Source organism: Tursiops truncatus, chromosome 16 (genome assembly GCF_011762595.2).
Source record: "Tursiops truncatus isolate mTurTru1 chromosome 16, mTurTru1.mat.Y, whole genome shotgun sequence".
NCBI classification, from domain to species: domain Eukaryota; kingdom Metazoa; phylum Chordata; class Mammalia; order Artiodactyla; family Delphinidae; genus Tursiops; species Tursiops truncatus.
In genome coordinates, this window is record NC_047049.1 from 32,255,469 (window position 1) to 32,280,121 (window position 24,653).

At 41.3% G+C, this 24,653-nt stretch overlaps 1 protein-coding gene across 2 annotated transcripts in view; it reads right to left on the reverse strand.

Annotated features, from left to right (window-relative positions):
- The window catches only part of PLCE1 (phospholipase C epsilon 1), a 317,614-nt gene that overhangs the window by 22,556 nt on the left and 270,405 nt on the right, over positions 1–24,653 (reverse strand). For both annotated transcript variants that reach the window (XM_073794169.1, XM_019939658.3), the window contains exons 19-25: positions 21,702–21,860; positions 17,747–17,876; positions 13,297–13,418; positions 12,297–12,414; positions 7,419–7,550; positions 6,033–6,323; positions 1,887–2,050 (exon numbers count right to left, since the gene is read on the reverse strand). In XM_073794169.1, coding sequence (XP_073650270.1) covers positions 1,887–2,050; positions 6,033–6,323; positions 7,419–7,550; positions 12,297–12,414; positions 13,297–13,418; positions 17,747–17,876; positions 21,702–21,860 — 1,116 coding nt within the window. The remainder of the gene's footprint in view (positions 1–1,886; positions 2,051–6,032; positions 6,324–7,418; positions 7,551–12,296; positions 12,415–13,296; positions 13,419–17,746; positions 17,877–21,701; positions 21,861–24,653) is intronic.

The window sequence follows — 24,653 nt, forward strand, 5'->3', positions numbered from 1 at the left end:
GAAAAAGGATCAAAGTCACTGAAGATGCGAAAGAGACAGAGGTCGCCTCTGAGCCTCATCGTTTCCATCCACAAAGAAAGACAAAGAACCCTTTGGAATGGACCAGGTAAATGATTAATAAGGCTGCTAAAAAAAGAGAAGTTATCACAATCAGGTAATTGCATGACTGGAATCATGGTAACATCTATTTTGTCAACAGCATTTGCCTAACTATAACCTTTCAATTGTCAACATGTTCAAATATCTTCAAAAACCATGTAATTAAGATGAAATTAAGTTTGTTGAGAAAAAAGAAGACCTTATATATGAAACCACAAATGTGTTACTCACGTTCTGTTCAAAGTGTTTTAGGTGTATCTTTTACAACTTCAAAATTTTTTTCTTGAATAGTTAGGTTCTGGAGCAAGTCACAGGGAATGTTGTTAAAAATTCATAGCCTTCTGGGCTTCCCTGGTGGCACAGTGGTTGGGAGTCCGCCTGCCGATGCAGGGGACGCGGATTCGTGCCCCGGTGCGGGAAGATCCCACATGCCGCGGAGCGGCTGGGCCCGTGAGCCATGGCCGCTGAGCCTGCGCGTCCAGAGCCTGTGCTCCGCAACGGGAGAGGCCACAACAGTGAGAGGACAGCATACCGCCAAAAAAAAAAAAAAAAATTCATAGCCTTCTGTCAACATGAAGCTATACTCAAGTCTAGTGAAAATGGTCACACAGAAAAGGAGCTACTGCTCTACTGTCTTAGGGAAAGAGAAAAAGCAGTTTGGTGGTAGGAAAATCTCTCAGTTGGGATCTCCCAGGGTTTTGAGGTGTTGTGTGCAGAGGCTGCTTGGGAAACAGACAAGATCTAGAGATGGATGGAGGGATAACTTCATCGCTCCCTGTCTTTTCTATCACCCATTCAGTGTTTTGTTTAGTTTTTTTTTTTTTTCCTCAGCTAAGGGGGAGTGAGAGAAGCTGGAAATAAAAATGAGTAATGAGCTACCAGGACTCTGATGTTAAGGGCAGTCTGTGGAGTTTTGACAGTTAGTTAATTAGGCAATAAAAGGAATAAGGAAAGGCCAGGAATGACAAAGGTTAAACTGTAAGGAGGAAAGATGTTTAATTGATTTGTATATTGATGCCTGTTTTACCTTTTATAAGAGCTTGTTAGAGTTTAAGATGACCTGCTCTAAGAAAGAGCTCAGCTTTTATGGGATGCACTGAGAGTTATGATTCTGAGGGCCCTGGAAGACAGAATTACCATCATCAGTATGGAGGTGGTAGCAGGGAGCTCATAACTCCACCTGCTGGGCTCTAGCGAATACAGCCTGGTTACTGCATGCCTAAACCTCAGCCGCTGCTGTCTGAGAAGTAAAGAAATTCTTTTGGGAACTAAATCTGCACCAACAAAATTGTGACATGAGAGTTTTGTAACGCCTTGAGTTCAAAAGGCATTACACCTTAGAATCCCAATAGAATATAGGAAGGGCGGGCTTCCCTGGTGGCACAGTGGTTAAGAATCCGCCTGCCAGTGCAGGGGACATGGGTTCAAGCCCTGGTCCAGGAAGATCCCACATGTCGCGGAGCAACTAAACCTGTGCGCCACAACTACTGAGCCTGCGCTCTAGAGCCCGTGAGCCACAACTACTGAGCCCGCATGTTGCAACTACTGAAGCCCATGAGCCTAGAGCCTGTGCTCTGCAACAAGAGAAGCCACCACAATGAGAAGCCCGCGCACCGCAACGAAGAGAAGCCCCCGCTTGCCGCAACTAGAGAAAGCCCGCGTGCAGCAACGAAAACCCAACGCAGCCATAAATAAATAAATAATAAGTTTATATATATAAAAAAGGAATATAGGAAGGGCTTAAACACCTTCCTATATTCTATTGGGACCATCAGGGCCAGACTTACAGTTAAAGAATAGATGGCAGGCTCCATGTTGTCCAGGTCTCTTTCCAAGGGAGAAAACTTCTGATACATGGGACAGTTCTTGTCCCACAGAACTGGGGGTTTCAGAACATAACCACAGCCACCGTTGGCCTCAAACATGGCAGCATTTAAATGTAAAGGGAGATCTGCAAAACAGTCAACATCACTTGTTACCTTGTCACTAAAGTGTCATCTTACAAATTGACTTTTTCGATTTTCCCTAAGCTTAAGCAGGAAGAAGAGAGAACCAAGCACTCACTCCATAGACTGAGTGCCTACTATGTGCCAGCTCGTGTTAGGCACCAGAGATACAGCAGGAAATAAGACACAAAATCCCCATCTTCATGGAGCTCACTGTCTATGGGATATGCCCCATGTTCCCACTCTAACCCAGGAGCCACTTAAAAACACCTGCCACTTAAAAACTCCTTTTGCAAATTAAAATTTACAACATCCTTCCAAAAAATAATCTTTGAAAGACCTCATTTTATACTGAATTTTAGAAAGGCATAATGGCATTTTCTTATCCCTAAACACCAAACCATGAAGACAATTGTACGACCAATTCTTGCTTTTTCAAACGTAAGATAAAATCTTAAGAATCCAGGAAAGATCAGGAGAAGAGCCAGAGAAACGTATCTTTTTCTTGAAATTTCAATTTCAACTCATAAATCGTAGTGTTTCTACCTCTATTTTTAAGCTGTAGTTAAATATGAAAGAAAAATCATTATCACATGTGATTCACATTATGTCCACAGTCCCCTCCATAGTGCACTCTGGGAACCCTCACAACAGCTTCCAGTCTTCTGTGGCCAAATTCTATTTGGCAGAGTTGTTCGATGAACGGTTGGATCCCTGCACGGATTCTGGGCTCTTACACACTCAAATGCTCATCTGATGGCACAAGTCTGTAGAAAAGTTACATTCCAAATGAGCAAAACGTTTATGAGACACACCTGACAAATGTTCCCTCTGATAGATTCCTTCCATGTGCAGAATGAACTCTGATAAATGGACCGACATCAAGGAAAAGTGTGCTAAATGAGGACCACAGAGCAATGAGAAGTTGGCCGCTCCTCATCTCGTGTGTGAAATTTTTCCCCATACGTGGGGTTGGCTGGGATTGTGTGCAGGAATTTCTAGGGTCAGATGTCTTAGACACATATCAAAGCTCCTTGGACCTCTGTCTCCTCATCTACAAAATTAGTGCATTGGACCCCACCTCTCAGACCCCTTCCAGCCCCAATATGACTGATTCATTGAGGTCAATTGTCTTGCCTGCAGTGGGAGAAAATTCTCTTCCCAGGCTGCTCTGTGACAGAGGAACATAGATGTGGGCAGAGAATGGTTCAAAGAGTGAAGAAAGTATCTCAGGAAGAGTTGGTAAGTAAGAAATGGATACACAGTATATTGCTAAAAAAATTACAGCAGCTCACACTTACTGCACTCCTACTATGTATCAAGCCCCATTCTAAGAACTTGTGTGTATTAGTGCCTCCCGATAACACATGAGGTAGATTCTTTTAGTATTCTCATTTTTATAGATGAAGAAACTGAGGCACAAGAAGTGAAAAAGCCCAAGGCACATAGCCAGTAAGAGGTAAATGTTAAGGTTCGAACCCAGACAGCCTGACCCACAGTTCCTAATCTTAACTACTGAGCCATTTAAGGTACATCTCACAGGAGTGTCATAAAGATAAGTGAGGTCCTTGTCTTTAGACCCGAGTGTAGACCCGAGCTATTTCTGGTTCCAGATCACTGCAGACCTTCTTGGAGTTGATGGAGTCATTAGAGATCTTGGGAAGAGATGCCCTAAGTCCATGGACACCACTTTAGGGCACTGGGGTCCCCTGAAATTCAGGAAGTGTAAGGCAGATGACCTATGGAACATATCTGGAGGCTAGAGGGGCACTGGGAGGGGGTTCTTTGTTATTTGGCTGGCATGCTTCTTGGAAAACCAAGAACTCCTTAACCCAGGAATTCTTTTTCAAAAATTAAAAAATAGTGATTCCAACGTTGACTCTTCTCTGTCTCCTTGGACTTGAAATTCACATAGCAATACCTAGAAGAGAGCTGGACTCAAAATCAAGAACTATAGGTTCAGACTGCAGTGGGGCTCATTGAGACAATCTGTTAGCTCAGTGCAACATGCATTTATTGAGCATCTACTGTGTGCAAGGGATTGACCAGGCTCTACCCCAGTGTGCAGGAATGAAGACCACTTTTACAGATGAACACACTGAAACTGCATGTAGCGTGAGCTTTGCCCAGCGTGGGAGATTTTTAATCATTGCTTTTGCTGCCTAGAATCAAGAGAGGTTATATGGCAGCACTCCCACCTGAGTTGGAAGATTATGTAGAGAAACCTGAGGATGAATCACACAACACAGCCTCCTGCCCCACCCCGAGCGGGGCAAAGGGAACATGCACTCCGGCTTGATTTGGGAAAGAGACAGAGCCTTCAGGGATGAGTGGAGGCCAAGGTGCAGCCTCAGTGTGTGCTTCCAGACCCCAGAGAGGCCCAAGGAGGGGCAATACCCGTGTCCCCTTCAGCTGCGGCTCCCCATGCCATCAGTGGAGCCAGTATGTCTGCGCCAACCTAGGCACTTCAGGAGAAAGGACACGTCCCAAACCAAGTGCATTTCCATTTCCTTGAGAAAACCATTTTGCTAGTTATTTCAGTTCACTTAAAATATTTCAGTATCATCTCCACCAAGGGCAACAGTGGACTTGGGGCTATAGACAGGGCCAGAGATATAAACCCACAAGCCACTTGGGACAGATTGAAAATAAATTTTTACAGCTTTTAAAATATTTCACTATTATTTCCACTTGCAAGTCCAAATCATACTGTTTTCATAACTTATCAAAAGCACTTAATGGTAGCTAACGTCTGTGGAATGCTGTCTGTGCTCCAGGCACTATGCTAAGTCTGGTATTTCACCTGCATTATCTCACTCAATTTCAACTGAAAGAAGCAAATATAACAAAGGTAAGAAAATATGACTGATGTCTCTAACCAGGGTCAGCCACAAATGGGCTCTGGTGGTGCCAGTGCCAGGCGGCTAGCTGGTCCCAGAGCTACAACTGTGGTTTGACCTCGGCTGCAGGCAGGGCTAAGCTATGGTCGATGGGACAGCACAGTTGGTTAGGATCTGATTCAGTTCACGGGAGAGGAAGGAGGAGGCTGCTTGATTGTTCAAAGAGAAGACTCTGGTTTTTGAATGAGCTTCTAGGAAACGTTCCTCATCTGCTCTTTCCTCATCTGCTGTAGCTCCCACCTCTCACCACGTCTAAGTGGAACCAAAACATTTTATTCTCTAAACCCCCAGAGTGCTTGAATTTATTATTGTAAGTCATACTGTGATTTTGAGCCACTTAATTGCTCTATGTCTTGGTTTGCTCATCTGAAAAATGGGGATCATAAAGGTACCCACTTCTTAGAGTTGTTTCAAAGATTAAATGAGAAAATAGGGGTCAAGAATTGAGATGGTGCCTGGTGTACAGTGAACATGCAATAAAAGGTAGCTTGTACCCTGGAGTTTTTGGCCTCATCCGTTATCTCAGGACGGTGGAGAAGCAGGAACACTACTTTCTCGGTTCATGTAATTCACAGACTTGTTTCCCTTGTGTCAGCTGCTCTTACAGCACTGACCATTAATCTCCATTTCAATCTCAAAGGGATGAGGGGAAGCTAAAATGGTATTAACTTGCAAAGGGTTTCGAGAGACCCTACTTTTTCACTGCAAGAACAGGAGATTAGCAAGACAGTTACTAAGGGGTGTTAGGAAATCTCTACCCCATCAGGTCTTTAAAAACAAACTGGACACAGCCCTGTCAAGAACAGTCTTATGTTTGAAAAGTGCTTTAAAAACGGGGCAGAACCAGGAGACTAATAGGGGCTCCCTGAAGGTTCTTTTCTATTGCCTTAACTGTGGAAAGTCAAGAGCACAGCTCAGTATCGAATTCACTTCTGTTCTCTGTCATCTGTATGTGTACCCTCACATAGGCCTCAGTTGGGAATCTTGCCCCCTTTGAAACGTTTTTTGTTGAACTACGTTTGCTGAGATATAAGACGCAAAGGAGCAAGGGGAAGGGGCACCCCTCCGGGTGAAGCAGGCCCATTACCATCTGTCTGGTAGTTGAGCGCCACGAGCTGTATCCCATGGAGCCAGAAGAGGAGGGGGCTGGGGTTGGACGAGTCGATGCGGGTGGCAGCCGGATACGTCCTCAGCAGCTGGCAGGCAGTGTGCTGGATCAGTTTCTGAGAACACCTGCGACACAGACGCTTGGCGGCGTTTTCATTCAGCGAGGAGATGTGGTAGCATTTGGGAGTTCTAATGATAGCGCTGAGGGACGTGGCTGGGTTGACAGAGGAAGGCGAGTCCTCCCAGGCCTGTCGCATTCCTTCACAGGAACCTAAACCCCCCAAAGATTAGCCTCAGATTAGTGCAGAAAACTTTACATATTTTAGCAAGAGAAACCTGAACAACACCCCAGGAAAGAATCACAACACATCACACATCAGAATACATCTTGAGTGTTACTTGTGAGTCCACCACCTTGAGACCAAATGATAGCTACCGAGGGTATGCCTTTCTACTTGCTAGATGGGATGCTACCCATTCAAGGGTTAATAAATAATAAAGCCAGTTAGACCTTCCCCCAAAAAGGGATAGGTAAAGTGAGTGCCGCAACACCATTTTAAATTAAAAGCCTGAAAGTCCTTTGCCTCAGTACCTCATCTGTCCTGTGGATATATCTGCATAAATACACAACAGTATATGTATAAGGGTGTTCAATCTAGCAGTGTTTTTTATAGCAAGAAAAAAAAAAAAAAGCAACAAAAAACCCGGGAAGCAACCCAAAAGTTCCACCAGTGAGGAAGTGGTTAAATAAATGCATATCCACACACTGGAATACCACAGGGGCAGTAAGGAGAAGGTAGATTGTATGTACAGAAAGCTATATGGAAAGTTATTGCAAGTATAAAAGTTATACAAGTTATGTTCAGTTATGTCCCATTTGGATTATCTTAAAAAGGATCTTATTTTTCTTGAACTAAACACAATAAACTTAACAGTGGTTACCTCTGGGGAACAGAACTGGGACATTGTGAGTGGAAAGAAACTTTAATAATCCTCTGTATTAAACTGAGTTTTTTAACTATGAGAATTTATTACTTTGACAATAAAAAGTAATTAGAGATAAAATGGATATATCTTCTGGAGTTATAATGGTGAAGAGTGCAGTTCCAAGAACCCCTAGAAGGTTCCAAGGTGGCTCCAATTTTTATTTTTGAGGCAAACAGTGTTAGAACACCTTCAGTGAAATGCTATGTTTTAGGAAGAGGGTAATTTTGTAATTAAAAAAATATTTATACCACACTTAGATAACATGAACATTCATGAAAATAAAAAAAGATTTAAAAAGTTCCAGCAAAGTGCTTAGTGAAATACTGGAATCCTCCAGCAGGCAGATTCAAGCAAAGATACTGTTAGAAGGTGACTTTACTTTTTCCAGATGTTTTGTTAAGTGATGCTGTCTCCCCGGGGCTCATTCTGCCCGGATTGTTGCCAAAAATGGACTTCCTGCTTTTCCTTTCTTTTCCTCTGCTAGAGCCAGATGCATTTAGAGTTGACAGGCCTGTTCCCATAAAATGAAGATAAATAAGCCAAAAACTACAAGCAAGGGAACTCAACATTTTCCATCCCTGTTAATGTTTATTTTGAAGTCCTACTATTCCCTTGTAACCCAGTACAGAAGACCTGCTAGCATTTTTAGCACCGTTAATGATAGCATTGCAGGCAATGATAGCAAAGTTTTTATCTCTGTTGGCAAATGTGACAAGGCCTGCATGATTATTACAGGACAACCACAGATCACACTCACACCCATCTGATTGTACACCAGAAAGATTTCGAAAAATTGCGTGAAAAGAAAGGGCTCCAGAACCTAACCACGCAGTATGGAGAGATGAAAGAATGGCCAAGAGCCTGAGCGGTAGCGTCATAATTGTCTAGGATCAATTCCTTCCTGAATGAGCTTTGACTTAACATCTGCCTTCTTGATTCCTCAGTTTTCTTATCTACAAAATGGGTGCAATGATAGGAACTCACTCACAGGGTTAATCTGAGGATTGAATGGGAAACAGATTATGATGGTAATCATGTTTCATGGCTTCTCTTTCTCTCTTCTGGTCCAACCACTCCCTGAATCCTTCCTGCCTGTCACAGTGCCCGGCGCAGCGGGAACTTCACAGATATTTGCTGAATGAGGAAATGAATGCACACCATGCAGACCTGGCTCCAGGGCAGGAAGTGTAATTTAAAGTCACCAGTGCCTCCAAACCATTCTCACTGTCTACAATTGTACCATTAGGGAGTATTTCCTTTAACTGAAGCAGCATTCAGAGGGGCCACTTTGAGATGAAAATTTATCTTCCAAGAACATCATCAGAGAAGACAGGATAAACTAGTGTTTAATAAGCGTGTAGACTCTAGTGTTTAAACCCTGTTCCCTGTGATGTGACCTCACACAAATTACTTAACCTCTCTGATCACTTCTTCTTCATCTCCAAAAGGGTCATGGTTAGGATTAAATGAGATAATGTATATCCGCATACTTAATAGAGTGTCCTGTTCAGAGAAATTGCTCAGTACACAGCAGCTGTGGGGTTTCTACATTTTTTTTCCTCTGAAGTATCCAAAACTGCAAAGATGCACAAACTTGGAACAGTGAATTCTTATGCTTTATCTTAAAACTTTATGTGAATTTTGCCCTCTGCACAATGATCTAACAATGGATTTTCTCCCGAGTAAAAGAGATGAGGGGTCAGAGTGAGGGGCCATGTTCTTTCTGGGGTTTTTGCACACACCCCAGCACATGTTGACATCCTCCAGGGGTATGTGGGCCCTCCTGTGAGGAGCCTGGGCGTTCTCTGGGGTGGGGTGAGCACGCAAGGAAACAAGGGCTGGGTGATAAAGAAAGGGGAAGGAATCTGGAGAGGCACAGAGAAGTAATCGAAGGAGCAACAAAGAACCTTCATCTCCCCTGCTGGTCTGTTCACCAGTGAAAATGACAACAGCCATTTCGAGAGAGCCAACTATTTTCCAGATAGTGTGCTAGTCACGTTGCATACCTTATCGCTACTTTTTACAATAACCCTGCAAGTTAGCAATGTTATGCCTCTTTCGCAGGTAGGGAATCCCAAGTGCAGAGAAGTTATGGAACTGTCCTGGCCAAGCTCACTGAGTAGTGGAGCCCTGCCACTGAAGCAGGTCTGTGATCTTGGGGAAGTTACTTTACTTCTGGGGAAGGTCATACCCATGATCTTCATGATGCCTCACTGCTCGGAAGAGTTTTTTTCATGTGGCTCCTTGGAAGGGACTTGGGATGGTGAAAGGTGAGATGCATTGAAATTGATAACGTAGCAAAATTAAAATCAACAGTGTAGCAAAATGAACATTTTTTATTATTGTAATTAATATAATTTATTAAGTTATGGCTCAAGAAAATGAACACATTATGGTATTTTCCTCCTGAGCATCAAAACTAATCATAATGACAATAAATATTTAGAAGGTATTACGACAACGATCCTGGCAATATAATTTAGTCATTTTGAGAAAGAAAATAAATTTGGGGAAAGAAAAATGTAAGAAACTTCAATTACTAAAAACATATATTAGAATATAGTATACCTATAAAGAATGTGTGTTATATAAACACTTTAAAAAAACAGCATACTTGGAATTTTAAAAATAAGTCAAATAACCCCATGCTTCGCCTGTGTCTCAAGTCAAAAGCTAGACCAAATGACTTTTTGACCCTTCCACAATTCTCTACCCGTACAGAAACTGTATCTCTCATAGTGACTTCAAATATCTCTTGGAATTTGTGCTCTTTGTTTACTCAGTGCTTGAGAGGAAAAGACAAAGCCAGAGGAATGGTTTGGGTGCAGTGGCAGCTGAATTTATAAAGAACAAGAGATGCAGTGAGTATGGTTCTTGGATGGAGTGGTCTTCCCATCTGTTCCTGTGATGAAGGACATGCAGGCCATGAGGCTCTTTGACAGTGAAAGGATTTTACCCCGTGATAAGAACAATTTCACCAGCTGCAGATAAGGTCATACTGTACTTATGAGACAGAAAGTCAGGATCTGTGAAACTAAACCTACATAGCTAAGGTCTTGCATTTCTTGGAAATCTTTGCTTGCTACTTATTTATTCTCATCCTCCTCAACAGAATTTGCTAGTAGATAAGCAGTAGCAGCTACCAGAAGTTTAAGAACAATTTATGGGAGAAAACTTAAAATTGAGAAAGCTTCATCTACGATTTTTTTCCCCCTCTGGTGTGTGAACAGACCACTCGTTACCTAGTTTTCCAATCGTCCAGGACCTCTGTCCCATTTGCAGGGCAGAGTGTGAGAACTAGGGCTTAAGAGAAGTCTCTGGAAGCCAGGATCCGCGTCTAGACCATCTTAAAAAAAATGAGGGTTGGGGGCTTCCCTGGTGGCACAGTGGTTGAGAGTCCGCCTGCCAATTCAGGGGACACGGGTTCGTGCCCCGGTCCGGGAGGATCCCGTGTGCCGCGGAGCGGCTGGGCCCGTGGGCCATGGCCGCTGAGCCTGTGCGTCCGGAGCCTGTGCTCCGCAACGGGAGAGACCACAACGGTGAGAGGCCCGCGTACCGAAAAAAAAAAAAAAAAAAAATGAGGGTTGGTATTTTAACTTCCCTCTCTAGACCAAGTTCATATATGCTGCTTACTAACATTTAGACGGATCCCCCAATTCCAGCTGCTCTCCTGTCCTCAGAAATCTTGTACAAGGGAATCCTTCTTAATAGAAGGAGATGAATTTTTCTGACTTCTATATATTTATGGACTTTCCTGTTTGCCCTCCACCTCCTGCTGCCCCATCTGGATGAGCTCATTGACAGCACACCCTAACAAGAGAGGCAGGGTAGTGCTAGGGTTAAAGGCAGAACTTTGGAGATAGACAGGCTTCAGAATCATAGTCCTACCACTTATTAACTGAAGTGCATATTTTTGGGGGGGCAGTGGTTTATCAGCTTAAGTTCGCTTGTACTTCTAAAAATGGCCAACTGGGGAAACCTCTCCACTGAAACTTTGTCCTTGATCTTTGCAGTTTGGGTGGAGACTCACTACCCAGCTCAGGGATGGGGCACGTGACTAAGCCCTAGACAGCCAGAGCACTGCATGTCCTTGGCCACAGTGACTGGTTCAGGGATGGGCAAAGGATCCAGTGAAAACCATGAAACTGCTGCTGAAAGTTCTGGAAGAGACTCATACTGAAGCTGAATCTAGAAGTATGCAGTGTTAGCCTGCTGCAGCTGCCTTGCAACCGCAAAGGGAAAAGAGCCAACATAGTAGCAGCAGAGTGAGAAATATGGAGACAGAAAGCCCTGGACCAAGCTGTACCTGAAACTCATATATCCCTTCACTTTTCAACACATAAGCCAATAAATTTCTTCTTTGCTTAAGTAACTTCTGCCACTTTCAAACACAAGAGTCTTAACTGATATGCTCTGAAACCTTGGGCCAATTATTTCATCTCTCTCAGACTGTTATTTAGAAATGGAGATAAATCCACCTACTCATAGAATTATTATGGAGTCATTTAAGACGATGTACATAAAATACGTAGCATAAATCCTGGTATTAAGTGCTTAATAAATTTTAGCTATTAGATGTTATGAATATTATTATTATTAACTATAATGGAGAGACATGATATGATCTGAAAAATGAACATTTTATGGTATTCTCCTCATCAGCATCAAAGCAAATAATAATAATAAATATTTATTAGATACTGTAACAATGATTTCAGCAAAACAATTTAGTTATTTGGAGAGCATTCATGACGCCCAATTAAATAAATAGCATATTTTAATCTTTTGGTATCTTTAAATGCTATAAATGATACTGTCTATTCTTTTTTTTTTAACATCTTTATTGGGGTATAATTGCTTTACAATGGTGTGTTAGTTTCTGCTTTATAACAGAGTGAATCAGTTATATACTGTCTATTCTTTTTTTTTTAACTTTTATTTTATATTGGAGTACTTGATTAACAACATTGTGTTAGTTTCAGGTGTACAGCAAAGTGATTCAGTTATACATACACATGTATCTATTCTTTTCCAAATTATTTTTCCATTTAAGTTGTTACATAATATTGAGCAGAGTTCCTTATGCTATACATTAGGTCCCTGCTGGTTATTCATTTTAAATACAGTGTGTAGATGTAAATCCTAAACTCCCTAACTATTCCCCCCACCCGACTCCCGGCAACCACCAGTTCATTCTCTAAGTCAGTGAGTCTGTTTCTGTTTGTAAATAAGTTCATTTGATACTGTCTATTCTTACCTGGAAACTTTACTGCTTGGCAATAGATGACAAGGTCAGAAAGCTCTGGTGCAATCTGTCTGCTTTCCTTTTTATTCTGAGGAAGATAAAATTCTTCTCCCAGTTCCATGTCATAAACCTAACAAGGGAAAAATGATACTGGTTTACAGGGAAGGTATATGCCACTCACCTTGGAATCCCTAAAGCTCTTTGTTCCTTTCTCCTGTCATCACTGTGCTTCACTTGCTCTATCTTATCCATATACATGTCCTAACACCTTCCCTAGAGAAAAGCTTTCTGAGAGCAAGGGCTGAGTCTAACTCATCTTCATCTTCCCTCAGAGTACAGTCCAGCGTCTTAAATGTGGAACATTCAACGCATAGTTGTTGAACGAACAGATAGTGGAGTATGTATCTTCTGTGGCTCAAATTTTTGGCGTATTTTATTATTTTGTTGTCCAACAATGTCACTGTAACTATGTCTATAGATCTGCTCAGAGTCTATACACTGTGAGGCACTTGAGGGTTGGGTCCGGGTATCTCATTTTTCTTTCTATTCTTGTTGTCCTTCCTCTGTTAACACTTCCCAATCAGCCCTGTTTATCTTCCTGGTCATCCCAAACACCTTTAAAACTTCTAGCAATTCCTTGAATGTACCAGCCTCCTGGTCTGAATGCCCTGTTTCTGTCTGCTTCTCAACATCATCATGCTCTGATTACACTGTGTAATCACTGTTCTTTGTACTTATCTACAAGCACTGTTTACATGTTTGTCTCCATGGCCAAATCACCTCCTGCGCTATCTCAGTGCCTGCCACACACTACATCTTCAGTAGGTATTGGCTGGACAAATCGATGACCAACCTTCTATAAATTGCAGATGGGGGTCCCATAACATCACCATGTGGACTTTGGTGTCTAAGGGAAAGTGAGCAGAGAGGTGAAGGGAGAGGATAGGGAGGGAGTGAAATCCTATCTGAAACTGACGGTCCAAGTGTAATTTAACAGAAACCATTCACCCACCTTTCCTTTGTTGCAAGCAGAGTTATCTGCTTTCTTTATCCTCTTGGGGATTTCTTCATTATACTCAAACTGAAGTTTGTCATTACATGATTTATTTTCAGGTCTGTCTTCTAGAATGTTGTCTGAAAATGAGTTGGCAGGCTTCAGCAAACAAGAACTGAATGCTTCACTTAAGGGCTATGGCTACATCATTGCAAGGATATCCAGGTACTTGTGCTTATCTGTAATGTAAGACTGAGGCACTGGCTACATGTTACCAAAATGATGGCTTGAAGTATAATTTTAAAAATTTGTTAAATGATACATTTATTTTTGATTGAATAGACTAATTTACCGGTAGTTTTGGTACCATATAGACGTAATCTAAATGAGAAAGCTCATTTTCATACAGATGGTTGGAACTGTGCAAACATTATGGAAGATACCCTGTCAAGAAGCTCTCAGCACACAAGTCTGGGAAGGATTTAGTGGTTGAAGCACTTCTAGATGGTGCAGGCATGATTTAATCACTCTCACTTTAAAATGAAGCTATTAGCTTTTTTTACCTCTAGAAATGTCAAAACCGGAGGGAAAAAGACACTTATTTGCAATGTAGTTTTCACAATTATGCTTAATTGGAAAGTAATTTTTTCATAACTGTCTATCAATTTATTAAGGGAAAATCTTAAGGATAGGAATTAAAATATATCTAAAAATTTCCAAAGTATGACAGATAATCTTATACTTTGCTCTTGTTTTGGTATTACTATTCAAAGTGATTTTAAAGGTGTTAGAGATATAACATGATTATGTTCTTTTAAAAGGAAAAACGAAAAACAAGAAAGCTCATTTCTCACCCATGATTTTACTATCTCATCAGATCACAAATGCTTAGACCAAAATATCCTTATACCAAATCAGGGCCATGCAGGCTGCCAAGAAATAAACGAGATCAATCATTTAATTACATTTTTATTCTTATGAGGGTCACAACTTCATGCTAATCAGGCCTAAGCAAATGGAAACAGAATGCCGACATTCATGCAGTTACAAGGTCAGGTTCAAGTGGCTTTACCTTCCTGACTGTTAGGAACAGGAGAAGCAGTAAGGACATCTGCTACAGAAAAACAGAATCAGAAAGGGGATAAAAGTAAGGAAAATAAAGGCAAAAAGCCAGATAAATTAAACTAAGGTATGAAGCAAAGCATGAATAACAACAGCTTAGATTACAAGGTAAATGAAATAAGAAATCTTCCATCGATGTAATATTTTGACTATTAAGGGATGCAAAGGCTAGCAATAAAAGAAGTGCAAACATTGTTAATGTTAATCACGCTGCCACATTCACATTGCGTATTTTCAGCTACTGATTGTCCTAATACTCCCCAAAATACTTTATGTCAAATGGATATAAATTGATTAATTTGTTAGAATCATGCAGTCATTAGACTTCATATATACGAAGTCATAGAATGTCTATATGAAGTTGGAAATTCAAATCTCTACTCTAGTGCATGTTCAAAGCTAGTCAAGATAAACAGCAAGGTTGGGAAAAAATTAACTGATGTTTATTTAATAAAATTTAATTGAATAAATATTCATCAAGAACTTAGTGGCCAAAAGGCAGAGAAGCAGTTCTTGAAATACTTGAGCCTCATTTGCAACTTCCTTTAGATTTTCTGGAAGTAATTTTGTGCCTAGGAACTATCACATTTTTTCTTTTAAAGCGTTCTTTTTTTAAATTAATGTATTTTATTTTATTTATTTTTGGCTGTGTTGGGTCTTCTTTGCTGTGTGTGGGCTTTCTCTGGTTGTGGCGAGCAGGGGCTACTCTTCGTTGTGGTGCACAGGCTTCTCATTGCGGTGGCTTCTCTTGTTGCAGAGCACGGGCTCTAGGCGTGCAGGTTTCAGTAGTTGTGGCATGCAGGCTTCAGTAGTTGTGGCTCGCGGGCTCTAGAGCGCAGGCTCAGTAGTTGTGAGGCACAGGCTTAAGTTGCTCTGCGGCATGTGGGGTCTTCCCGGACCAGGGCTCGAACCCATGTCCCCTGCATTGGCAGGTGGATTCTTAACCACTGCGCCAGCAGGGAAGCCCAGAACTATCACATTTTTATAGTCAAAAGAGGTTTTAGACGAATTTGCTCATTTTATGTATGTGAAAACTGAGGACTAGAGCTGTCACAGAGATAAACTGGGCCACCCAGACTTTAGAGACGGGTTTCTAGCCTGAGGTACCTGCGAGGGGCTCAGAAGGCCTGTGAAAACTCTTGCAATTTTATGTAGAAATTTGAGACCATGTTTATTTCTCTGAGGGGACTGGTCACAGCTTCCATCTCATCCTCAAAGGGATCCATCATTACAAGAAGCTTAGAAACGTTTGGGGTCCTGCTAAGAAGCTGGGAATGGTCCTACCCTTAGCAAGCAGGTTTCTGTTTTCTTCTCATCTCAGCCAGAGGAAGTAAGGTTGAGGGAAGGAGGCAGGGATGAGCTCGGCACCACAAACCATGACCGAAAGTGCAAGACTGTCTGGCATTTAACAGTAGCATCAGGAAGCCTTAATAGGGTAAGCTTAAATAAGTCCCGGCATAATCAACTACAAGGCCTATTTGGGAATCCGCCAGTCAAAGGACTCTTTTAATGAAATGGGAAATTATCATGTGGTGGTATTGGAATTAACTGTCATAGATCATAGATGTTAGTGTTAGAAGGGAGAACATCTGACAACCTGTAACAAAATCTTCCCATTATGCCTCTGAGGGGCCTAAAGTCTAGAGTGGTGAAAAGACGTTGACCCAAGGTCTCACAGTCTATTGGAGCAGAACCTGAGGGTGCTTTCCATGTATACCCCACCCCAGCACATGTGGGTTTTTAAAAAGCGTGCAACTGTCCTAGAGATTCAGTGGGGTAGGGTTTAAATTTTACCCTCCTAACTGAAAATAAATCAGAAAGCTCCTTCCCCCACCTTCCCTATGCATTTTGTTATCTGCATATCAAAACTTCCTATACTACTATTACTAATAACTAAGAAAAGTCTTTTCTTTCCTGTTTTCAAAAGTACAGAAAAAAACACAGAAGTATTTTATGATAGAGAGTGAATTTATCTTCCAGAGCACTAACTTCTCACAGGGGCAGATAACATCTGGATTTGGTTGATTTCTTCAATGTGGTTTTCATTTCTTATCAAATAAATTTGTTCTATGAAACAACATTACCATGACTGTGGTAGAGATCCACGGGGAGGAATAAGTCAATATAAAAAGATTCATACTCCCACGACTTCTGAGGAATAGGATACAAGAAATGACCTTGACTCTTTCCCATTTTCTCCCACTTTCGTCCTCCCCATTAGAGAATATGCCCTCGTGTTATCTGATGGGACTTCAGGTCGGGTACATTGGCTTTTAGTTGATTATATGAAGCAATCAACAATTACTAAGGACAAATATTACATGGACAGAGACTAGTATTGTATTTGGGGGCAGAAAGAGGTTGGCCTGTAGCTGCTGGCTATGATGGAGGCTCACAAAACCAAACACGACCAGGAGACAATCGTGCTCGTGAGAAGCAGATATTTGAAGGAGTGTAGCTTGATTCTCTTAATGCAAGTGGTAAACGGTTGCTGGTCTGGGCACATCTGCATATTAACAAGACAATATCCTACAGAGAAGTAATATAGTCTACATTTATAACGTTTAAATAAACAGGAACTTTGGTATCTTTTCATTACTGAATATTTGTCTTTCAGAAGTTGCCAAAATTAAACAGTCTACCATCAGCAGTGGTACCTGAGAAAACATTTCGCAATCTCTAGCAAATGACACTAATTTAGTGCAAATGAAACACAACTGAAACCTAATTATCTCCTAAGAAGAATCCTTCACCTTTAATAGGTAAGTAACATCATTCATGTGACTTTTTTGTATTGCACCATTAGCCATCACCTATCTTTTTGGTGGGGTCAGAAGGAAATGTCTGGTTGGCTTAGTAATGTGAGAACAAGGGAAGGGGGGCGGGGAGTGAAGGGGAGCAGCAGAGAGCACAGGAACGCGATGCTGCCCCCTGCAGGTGGTGCAGGGGAGAGAAAAGAGTCAGCCCTCGTCTACAATTCCTGCCAAGAGCATCCACTACACCAGCTGCTGAAAGGGTGGGAACGGGGTCTCTTTGCAGTAATTCCACCTCTTCCTCTAGAAACCAATTTAGGAACAACCCCTGGATTGCTTCCCATACCCTCCTATTCTTTCCTTGAGTGGTGTCCGTAGTGGCTGACAGAATCCCTTTCCTTGCTTGGTCCTGCTTACTAAGCAGCAGGGTTCCAGAAACTCTTAGATAATATTACAACAATCGGTATTGTTGGTCTATGGAGCAATAGACTTATTGCTAAGTCTATTGCTAAGAAAAAAAAGACACCCAAAAACCCCAGTAGAAAAATCTTCCAGGCACTTCCCTGTGTATAGCATAGGGTTGGCTTTCTTACCGTCAGAGAGGGATTCATAGTCATAATCATATTCGTCCTCTTCATCTTCCTCTTCTTCGTTATTAGCAGGTGGAGGGTTGGCACTGCCACCATTATAAGCCTGAGCTTGCATGGATGCTAGCTGATGAGCCTGTAACATATCAACAATTAAAGACTGCAGATGCCCAGCTACTAAACTTTCATTTATAGCTTACCAAATGACCACCTAAGGCTTACCACAGTCATAAAAAGTGGCTTAACCTAATTTTGATTATTTGAGAAAAGCCCCAAAACTCTACAGTCACTTAAAGCACAACGTCAATACTTAAGTGAATGTTAACGTCCCTACAGGAGGAAGCCAGGAGCTTTTAGGAAACAATCACAAGGAATCCGTGTGTGGTGCCCAGCCATCCAGGTTTCCTAGGACAACCCCACCAGGAGAAACCTGGATGCTTCAGAGAACCACCATCAATCCCAAATGAAGAAGCAAATCAGCCCATCCATTTTGGAAAAGTAAATCTCTGCTAAGAAACCGTTTTTTTTCCCCTTCTTAAAATACTATCTAAAGGCCTTTCTTTGACCTTGAGAAAAATGTTAGAATCCCTATGGATGAGACTAAAAGAATAGTTGGTTTAAATAAAGTTTTTTCAACAGATCTTTATTTGAACCATCAGTCAGATTAACAAAATAGGCCTAGAGATTTCTGGAAAATTGATGTGTGCTATCGGGGAGGTCATGTGCTTCTACATTTGACTAGAATTACTGTGAAGGAATATCACAGGACACAAGAATAAATATAAATCTGGGAGCCTAGCATAAGGAAATAGTCCAAAATATAGGCAAAGTTACTTGCGTGAATTAAAAACAGGAAGCAACCTAAAAGTCCAACAATAGAGGAATGACGTCAGTAAACTATGGTGTATCTGCTTGAGAGAATAAGACTTGACAAATAATTGTGGTATGTATTTATTGAACAAAGGATACAGAATTTTGTGTGTGTGTATAGATATAAATAATATTTAGACATGTAAGCATATACATGTATACACGTATCTATGCATATATATATAATTCTATATCTTTTGTTCAATAACTATCTTTCTGTCTACATATAATGATTATAATTATATAAAATGATGTGCGTAAAAGGCTAGCTGTTAAATGTTAATACGGTAGGGATTCTTGACCTGTTTTTATGGCACAGGCCCCTTAGGCAGTCTGGTGAGGTAAGGTCCCTTCTCAGAATGATATTTTAAATGCATAGAACAAAATACATAAGATTACAAAGGAAAAAAAGAATGTTGATACAGTTATTAAATCTTAAAAAAATTTGTGCTCTAGGAATATATGTTTATTTATTAACATAGTAAAAAATATATAATGGTAGGTCAAGTAACGTTTCTGAAATAGTGACGAGCATAAATAATTCTTGGAGATATTAGCAACAACTGTGATATAATATGAAACATCTGTGATTTCTACTGGTGACAGAGACATAGATGCTGCCAACTTTACTGTGGTTTGTTCCCTACATTTATAATCAGAGGAAAGGCTAACTTTCAGCTAGAGGTTAGTGAAAATGAAGATGTAATTTTTTTTCAGGAATTCCCTATTGGTCCAGTGGTTAGGACTCTGTGCTTCCACTGCAGGGAGCACGGGTTCAATCCCTGGTTGGGGAACTAAGATCCTGTAAGCTGCATGGCGCAGCCAAAAAAAAATTTAATTTTTTTCATCTAATTTCATGGACCCCCTGAATTCTGTCTGTGGATATTACTAAGGTTAAGAATCCTTGTGATAAAAGTTGTGTTTGGCTTTGGAATTATGTGTTTTAAAATAATTCTTCTTCAAGCTTTCCGAAATGTGGTTATATTACCTTTATAATAAAAATATATACATAAGGAAGATACAATGTAGGCTATGTTGATATCGAGATAAATCTTTTACATGCAGTCTACTCCAGATAACTGGGCATTGTCCAGGCTCAACGTTTTTATGGAACACTAGCTCCATGCGTGTTAATAGCTGTTATGTAAAAAAATGAGGATAAGAATTATTTTTAAATAAACAGATTACCAAGTCTTCCTTATGGAAATCCTGATGTAGTCGGGCAGATTTGGGACCTAAGAATCTGTGTCTTTGAAAATGCCCCAGTGATTGTTATCAACGTATCCTACTTCTGTGTTGTCTTTGACAAGGTGTTCCCTGAAGACCTGAATCAGAATCCTGGCTCTGCCACTATGAACTGGGTGGCTTGGAGAAAGTCCCATAAATGCCTAGATCTCAATTTCTATTCTATAAAGAAAGAGGTTGAAGCAGATTCTGCAGAAGTCTGGGCTTCAGAGAAGAGAGCACCAGACAAGAGTGATAATCACCTAAACTTGAGGGAGGTCCTGCAAGAAGGGCCACAGGGCTCTCCACTTGGCCGTCCGGCTCAAGGGCAACTTGGGTGAAGGCACAATTTGGAAAACTGCTAATAAATAATTGGATGACAGAGGTCAAAATCCACAAAGAACCTTGTATGCTATAATAACAAACCAAAACCAAGAAGAGCAAGTTTAACAGAGATAAATGTGAGACTCCTGCTACACAAAAATTTAAAATTAATTGTAAACCTGGAAAAATGGGGAGACTAGGCATAAGTTTAGTCCTGTGAAAATAACTGAACTCTTTGCTCTCCACAAACTCAACATGAGCCTGGTAGGCGTTAAAGAATTTAAAAAGCGAGAACAGTTCTAGGTTGTGTTAACTGAGGTATAAAGTTCAAATTAAGAGAGGTGATGGTTTCACGGTCCTTGTGCTGTCAGACCCTGAGCATTGACTTCTGGAAATCACGTCTTAAGATTCACAAATCTAAGCATATCCACAGATGGAAGAATATCCAAACATTCTTAATGGAAGTGAAGATTAGACGATTGTTCCAAACAGACTAGTCAACTAGGTCAAACTGGACTTTCGACTCAATCTGACTTGAAATTTAAAACAAACATTTTATTGGAGTATAGTTGATTTAAAATATTGTGTTGGTTTCTGCTGTACAGCTCGACTTGACATTTTTTAATCAATGACTTAGGACAAAGATTCCAAATCTGTTGGGCTCGTAGAATCCATCTGTTCTCTGGGAACCACTTAAAGCAGAGCTGGAGTAGGGTCTGGAGGCTTGGAGGTGATGCTCAGAGAGAAATTAAAAGCTCTAGGCCGTGACCTAGTTTTACTTTGGACTGTCCACGCTGCCGGGGCTGCACCATTCTAGTCCTGCGGGGGGCTGAGGTTCATGCAGCAACTCTCGGTTGCTGTAATTTTCAAAAGTGGTGTTTCAGGGCCAACAGTGCTCTCCTAAATAGGACAAATAGTTTTGGCAGCTGTCAGTCTGTGGGATGAGTAAGTTCAACCTGGCATATGGACTCAGTGGTCCTGGACCTGAACTTTTTCACAGATTCTTGGGCTGAGGGCCCTCCTATATAGGCAAGTCTGTGGTGCTCGGGGACTAGATCTCCATGGGTGAGGCAGGTACAGAAGTGCCTTGGGGTCCATATGCCACAGTGATACACTGTGCCAACTTCCATGCTGGGAGCACAGGGCTGCTGCTATTGGGGTTCTACTACTGACCTCAGGAGTCATAACCCCATGTCCAAGTGCTCTCCCGACAGGGGACTCTTCTTAAAGCGGACTATAGCGACCACTGTGGGATTGACAGCGGTGAAGCCCAGGCCCAGAGACAAGAGTCACTTATTATCCTGCTCAGAATAAATTAAATAATGAGGTACATTCTACATCAATTTTTCAAAACAAAAGTTTATGTAAGTGGGAAGAGTATTTATCAGTCTATTCAGTGGAAAGCCAAAAATCAAATGTATCATTCAGGGAAACTGAATCTTCAAAAACTGGTTACCCATCAGTCATCTGAAAGGTTAGAATGACATGAATTTCTTTGTTCTGGGCACACAGCATACTCATAACTTCTTTAATAAGACAGTACCTTTTGCTTTAATATATCCACCGGTGTCTGATGGGCTTTTAACTTCTTATTTTTGAGAAGTACTTTCCTCCTGAGTTGGTCAGGTGAGGGAAGCATTGGATCATCTGAGAAATCACTCTCAAATAAGAATTTAGCCACCAGTTTTTCTCCAAACACAGTCTAAAAACAATAAAGGAAAACAAGTAATCAATGCCCTTTATCTATACCTGAATCATCAGCTAGATATTTCAGCCCAGTTGAATTGTTCTAAAAATCCTAGGAAGAGAAACTAGGAAAGATGTTGTATCTGTGTGTCCCCCGCCCCCCAGCCCTGAATAGTTTCTTACTGGAAAGAAGGGAAGTGGTTAGAAGGCCAGGAGGAGGGGTCTAGGCCCCTCTCCAGGGGGGCCCAGCTCTAACTATTTAGAAAAATACTCTGGGGTCTGATGTACTAAAGAAGAAAAAGATATTCAGTTAGAGGCTGTGATTTGTAGAATATGGTCTGTTCCAGACATGGGTAAGAAGTCACAAGGATACAAACCTTGAAGTAGGTAGGAAGTGGGGACAAAAATGAAAAATAATAGGGAGAATTTGTCACCACTGAGTATAAGGAACCACAGACAGCATTCTCATAAAGCTTTTCTGAGCACTGGTCTTCAAAGGGAAATGTGTATCCCCCAAGGAGGGGGGTGGTGGGGGAAGGCACAGGACGACCCATTTGGGGTGAGGGTAGAAAACATGTCAGTTTCCATTTCTGGTTTTTTTTTTTTTTTTTTTTTTTTTTGGGCGGTACGCGGGCCTCTCACTGTTGGGGCCTCTCCCGTTGCGGAGCACAGGCTCCGGACACGCAGGCTCAGCAGCCATGGCTCACGGGCTCAGCCGCTCCGCGGCATGTGGGATCTTCCCAGACCGGGGCACGAACCCGCGTCCCCTGCATCGGCAGGCGGACGCTCAACCACTGCGCCACCAGGGAAGCCCTCTGGTTATTTTTTAATGAAAAAAAGAACAAAATGGAAGCTTATTAGTGCTTAACGTACAGACTGAAAATGGCACCCTCAGTCTGTATGTCAGGCACTGTTCGTGAAGGTCCCTGAGGGACGAGGAGGAAATCTCTTGACGCAGAGGGAGCAAAGGTGAGTCCCTCACATCTTTGTTTGCTAACAGCTTATTGAGATGATGACAGTTTGGGTGCTTTGGTGACGGCATGTGGTTAATTTCACAAAAAGACTTCTCTTTGAAATATTTTGTAATGAGATGAAAAGTGATTATGAAAATCTTTTACAACATATAGACGCTCACATTTTATATAAGGAGAAAGCAGTAAATTAAAGGAGTATTCTAAGTTATACAATTTTCTTTAAAAAAAAAGTATCCTAAAATTTCGGACTTTTTCTGTGTTTATAGTGGGTAGCTGTACTTTGTTACCAGACGATGATGATGATGATGATAAAATCACTGTTAATCTGTTCCTATATGATAAGGGTAACGTTTTAACACTGAGTGAGAAAGTAATTGCTTTTTAAAAAAAATAAATTTATTTATTTTATTTATTTATTTTTGGCTGCATTGGGTCTTCGTTGCTGCGCGTGGGCTTTCTCTAGTCGCGGCAAGCGGGGGCTACTCTTCGATGCGGTTCGCGGGCTTCTCATTGCGGTGGCTTCTCTCGTTGCGGAGCACGGGCTCTAGACGCACGGGCTTCAGTAGCTGTGGGACGCGGGCTCAGCAGTTGTGGCTCGCGGGCTCTAGAGCACAGTCTCAGTAGTTGCGGTGCATGGGCTTAGTGCTTAGTTGCTCTGCAGCATGTGGGATCTTCCCAGACCAGGGCTCGAACCCGTGTCCCCTGCATTGGCAGGCAGATTCTTAACCACTGTGCCACCAGGGAAGCCTGAACGTATTTGCTCTTTAGATAAAATCTGTGTTCTGGAAAGAGTAAAGACAGCTGTCTAAAAATATTTCTATTGTGATGTGATTTTGTTGTAGGAAACAATGTGTGTTAACATAAAAACTCTTATGTATGCACACTCAGGCTACCTGGAAGCAGATTTTCTAATGGTTAAAAAATCCTCTAAATGAAGGATTTACTGGAGTCTGAACTCATATGTTAAAAATATAAAAGGCAACACCTCGGACTTCCCTGGTGGCGCAGTGGTTGAGAGTCCGCCTGCCGATGCAGGGGACACGGGTTCGTGCCCCGGTCTGGGAAGATCCCACATGCCGCAGAGCGGCTGGGCCCGTGAGCCATGGCCGCTAAGCCTGTGCGTCCGGAGCCTGTGCTCCGCAACGGGAGAGGCCACAACAGTGAGAAGCCCGCGTACCGCAAAAAAAAAAAAAAAAAAAAGGCAACACCTTTTCAATTAGTTTATAAGAAAAGCTGATTGATACCAGGAAACATATAAATTGTCTAGCCAAATTCCAATAAGAACCTTTGCCTCATTAATGGAATTGAGAAATGAGTACCATGATTTAGCAAGTGCAGTTAATGACACCCCTTTTCCATCTGGATACAGGTATCTTTGTAAGGCATTTTTATCAGCTACTATAGCTGTTAAAGCCAAATATTGAAATAATAAACTAAACTTAAAACCAGACATTCAAGTCAGTGATCACAAAAATTTCCAAAATAATGAAGTGTATTTAATCATATTACTCCCACTAAAAATTTAGATAATAAATAAATAAGTTTATTTAAAATTTTTTTTATAATAGCAAAAGGGTTTTTGTATCATTAATAAATAATAGTATTTAAAAGTTATTCTTTACTTTATCCTTTCTATGTTACTCTCTTTTATGTTCTATTTTTGCATGTTTTAATTAATGTATAAAATATGTTAATAAGTAGGATATGTATATAATTTATGAATAAGTCAATACACACACAACAGGAATACACGGTATATTTTACTGATGGGGTATGCAATCAAAAAAGTTTAGAGACCATTATTCTAAATGATGGCAAAGAAAAGGCAACATGAA